We start from the raw sequence: 3,204 nt of genomic DNA, 5'->3' as shown, positions 1-3,204 counted from the left end.
GGGGGGGGGTTTGAAAATGGGACCTTTAGTACCGGTTCGTGACATGAACCGGTACTAATGGCAACCGGGACTAATGGGCGTCACACCCTTTAGTCCCGGTTCGTGGCACGAACCGGGACTAAAGGGCCCAGGTGAACCGGGACTAATGCCTTAGCCGCACGAACCGGGATAAATGCACCCATTGGTCCCGGTTCTGGACTGAACCGGGACTAATGGGGTTACCCGCCTGGACCAAAGCCCCCTTTTCTACTAGTATCAGAATATCTCTTCAGTTTCAGTGTGCACAAAGTTTCAAATTTTTTATGTATACTTTTTTCAAATTCAATCTTTCACAATATGTATTCAACCATCTTAATTTTTTGTCATTATGTGTATGTGTCTAGAGTTCTGATTGTCCGATGTATAAAATTTTGAAGTTAGTCGAATTTGGTTCGCATTTAAGGTAATCATGTCAAGTTAGCTTCATTTTCCCGTCTTTTTAGTCTTTCTATTGTAATATGACATTTCAATAATTATTATAGTCAAATCTCAAACTAAAGATTTGTGGTTGAAAGTTTAGTTGTAATGTTATGCAAATGAAGTTATATATGTTTATGTATCAAATCTCAAACTAAAGATACATATGTTTGTGTATCATGCACACACATACATATATATGGTCTTAGAACTTAGGGGTCGAGTTCACCCTAGGGCCTTCTGAAACACAGGGCCGACCCTGCCTGGGTGGCCCACACGATATAGGCTGGGTCATCGACGTGGGGAACAAACAACCTCCTTAGCCTTGGTGATGGCTTGAAGTCGCTGAGGTCAACAATGGTAAGACGAGAGTGCGTGACGACGAAGAGCACATCCTTGCTGTTTGCAGTCGATCTCTAGCCTGCCATGGGCGTCAGCCCTGAGGCGGCCGGCCATAGGCTAGAAGGCAACGAGGGCCTTGCCTAACGCTGTCTTCAACTTGGTCACATCAAAGAAGGCGTCGTCGGTGGTATGCCGCCGGTAGAAGCGGACGACTGGAGTGAGACCTCTGTTGGCTAGCATGAGGTCGAGTGGTGAGAGCCGCAGCGCTTTCCTCGGTGTGTCGCCGGCCGGGACTAAAGGTGGACCTCTAGGTGCGTGCAAAAATTCATGGATAAACGACATTCGTGGAGCTCGCGCCAAAATGGACAAAATCAGCTATGAAAACTGCGCTTTTTCAAACTTTCTCACAGACCTGATTTTTTCCTTTTTGCCATGAGTTCCTCGAATGTCCAAACTCCACCAAATTTGGCACGGGCATCATGCATTCGATCATCTTGCACCATAAAAAAATCATAATTTTATAAAGTTTTCAGTTACACGGGCATCACGCATTCGATCATCTAGCACCATAAAAAAATCATAAATTTTATAAAGTTTTCAGTTATTTTAAATGATTTCTTGATCACACCTGGGAACATCTGGACCTGTATGCAGAGTGACCGCGTCGCATTACTTACATTGTTACAACTAAAAATTACTCCCTCGCCGAGCTCAGCAAGCTTCCTCCCATCCCAGTATATAGATGGATTCAAATCAATTAACTTTCGCTGCCATGGCTGAAGGTGACCGGGTAGAGTGAGCACCAACACAGACAGAGCACAGGGACTAAAAATAAATAACCCAAGAGTGCTTGAGCACGTAAACCATCCCATTTGCAGTAATTATCTTCATCCCAGTAAAAATAATCGTGCATTCCACGAGCAACTACTGTACTCTGAAGCTGAGACCAGAAGGATTGAATTCAATTGTATAAGCCTAGTGTAAGCTGCTTAAGATTATTTCTTGGTGTACAAACACCTAACAGGGTACAATTATCGAACATCCATGACTCGAACACACCTGGTACATGCAGGTTAAAACTTAGAATACAACATGTTGTCGAATTTGGCATACAACAAACGCTTCAACTCGCTGAGAATTGCAGCCTCTATAGACATGATGATGCGCACACTGCCATCACCCTGTGCGCTGTCAATCAGGTGCACAAAACCTCCGCGGTTTGGTTCAGCACGGAACATAGCCAATGGCCTCCCCCAGCTGAAATCCGCATCGTATGACGGCATGCCAAGCCAGCTGACAACTCTAATGACAGTCACCGGCAAATTGCCTGTAGCCGGGCGCTCGTCGTCCCTCTTTGCTAGCTCGAGGTAGTCGATTGCCGAATGCACTAGCTCGTCGTTCACCCGTCTGTGGGTGTCTCTGATTCGCTGCGCGATGTAGCTCAGCTCGCGCGAGGTGATGGCATGCACGTTGTCGCCGACACTTAGGTTTATTATCGCGTTGCCGAAGTAGCCGTCTGGGAGTGGTGGCCTCATGATGCGGCGGACGTTGGCCGAGAACATAAGTTGTGTCGCAGCATCCGGGGGTAGCTGCCGGGCTAAACACATGCATTGCCACAGGTGGGCGCTCACGGCGCTAAACGTGCTCACGCTATCACCACCAGATATGTGCTTTAGAGTGGAAAGTTGGTCCTTGCCAAGGGTGAAGGCCACAACCTCGTTGACGAGTGGCCCTGGCTGCGGCGGTAGGTTTATCTTGGGGCTAAAAATGGAAAGTGCGTCGGGATGAACAACAGGTGGATCACGCGCACACAAGCGCGAGCGGTCATGGCAGGGGAGGTTCACCATAGCCCGGTCGCCGTCCCTGGAGAAAGCTGACCATGTCCTTAAGAAGTGGAATACAGCAGATCCGTCCATAGCAGCATGATGGATTGCCGACCCTAAGACCACCCCACCCCACTTTAAGAATGTCACCTACATACATATATGGATTAATTTGTTTTACATACTACTAATTGCTTCTGAATAGTACCCTCCTACATATTACTTCTGTTAATTGTAGGTGTAGTTAGTAATTGATTTGGATAGAAAGGACTAGATAGGAATCAAACGGACCTGGGTTGCCCATAAGAGGTCATCTGAGTCGCTGACGTGAGGAACAAACAGCCTCCTCTGCTTCGTTGATGGCTTGAAATCGCTGAAGTCATCCATGGTGAGACGAGAGTGAGCCATGAGGAAGAGCGTGCCCTTGCCGTTGCAGTCGATCTCCAACGTGCCGTCTGCGCCCGCCCTCAAGCGGCCGGCCAGGGGGTAGAAGGGCACAAGCGCCTTGCTCAACGCCGTTTTCAACCTGGTCACGTCGAAGAAGTCGTCTCCGGCGGTTTCTGGTCGGCGGTAGAAGTGGACG

At 48.0% G+C, this 3,204-nt stretch overlaps 1 protein-coding gene across 1 annotated transcript; it reads right to left on the bottom strand.

Annotated features, from left to right (window-relative positions):
• Window positions 1-1,753: 1,753 nt before the first annotated feature.
• LOC123176892 (putrescine hydroxycinnamoyltransferase 1-like) lies at window positions 1,754-3,175 on the bottom strand. Its single transcript, XM_044590916.1, has 2 exons — window positions 2,913-3,175; window positions 1,754-2,771 (listed from the first exon to the last, which is right to left on the bottom strand). The coding sequence occupies exons 1-2, from the start codon at window positions 3,027-3,029 to the stop codon at window positions 1,872-1,874; spliced, it is 1,017 nt and encodes a 338-aa protein (XP_044446851.1). The 5' UTR covers window positions 3,030-3,175; the 3' UTR covers window positions 1,754-1,871.
• Between the last annotated feature and the right edge of the window lie 29 nt (window positions 3,176-3,204).

The sequence above is a fragment of the Triticum aestivum genome, unplaced genomic scaffold, assembly GCF_018294505.1.
Source record: "Triticum aestivum cultivar Chinese Spring unplaced genomic scaffold, IWGSC CS RefSeq v2.1 scaffold254553, whole genome shotgun sequence".
Classification (NCBI taxonomy): Eukaryota; Viridiplantae; Streptophyta; class Magnoliopsida; order Poales; family Poaceae; genus Triticum; species Triticum aestivum.
The sequence above is the reverse complement of the archived record's forward strand: the minus strand, read 5'-3'. Positions and strand labels throughout refer to the sequence as shown.

Coding starts and splice junctions, on each gene's coding strand:
- LOC123176892 (XM_044590916.1), bottom strand. CDS start 3,029: ATGGCTCACTCTCGTCTCACCATGGATGACTTCAGCGATTTCAAGCCA. Junction 2,772..2,912: donor ACCTCTTATGGGCAACCCAG/GTCCGTTTGATT, acceptor ATATGTATGTAG/GTGACATTCTTAAAGTGGGG.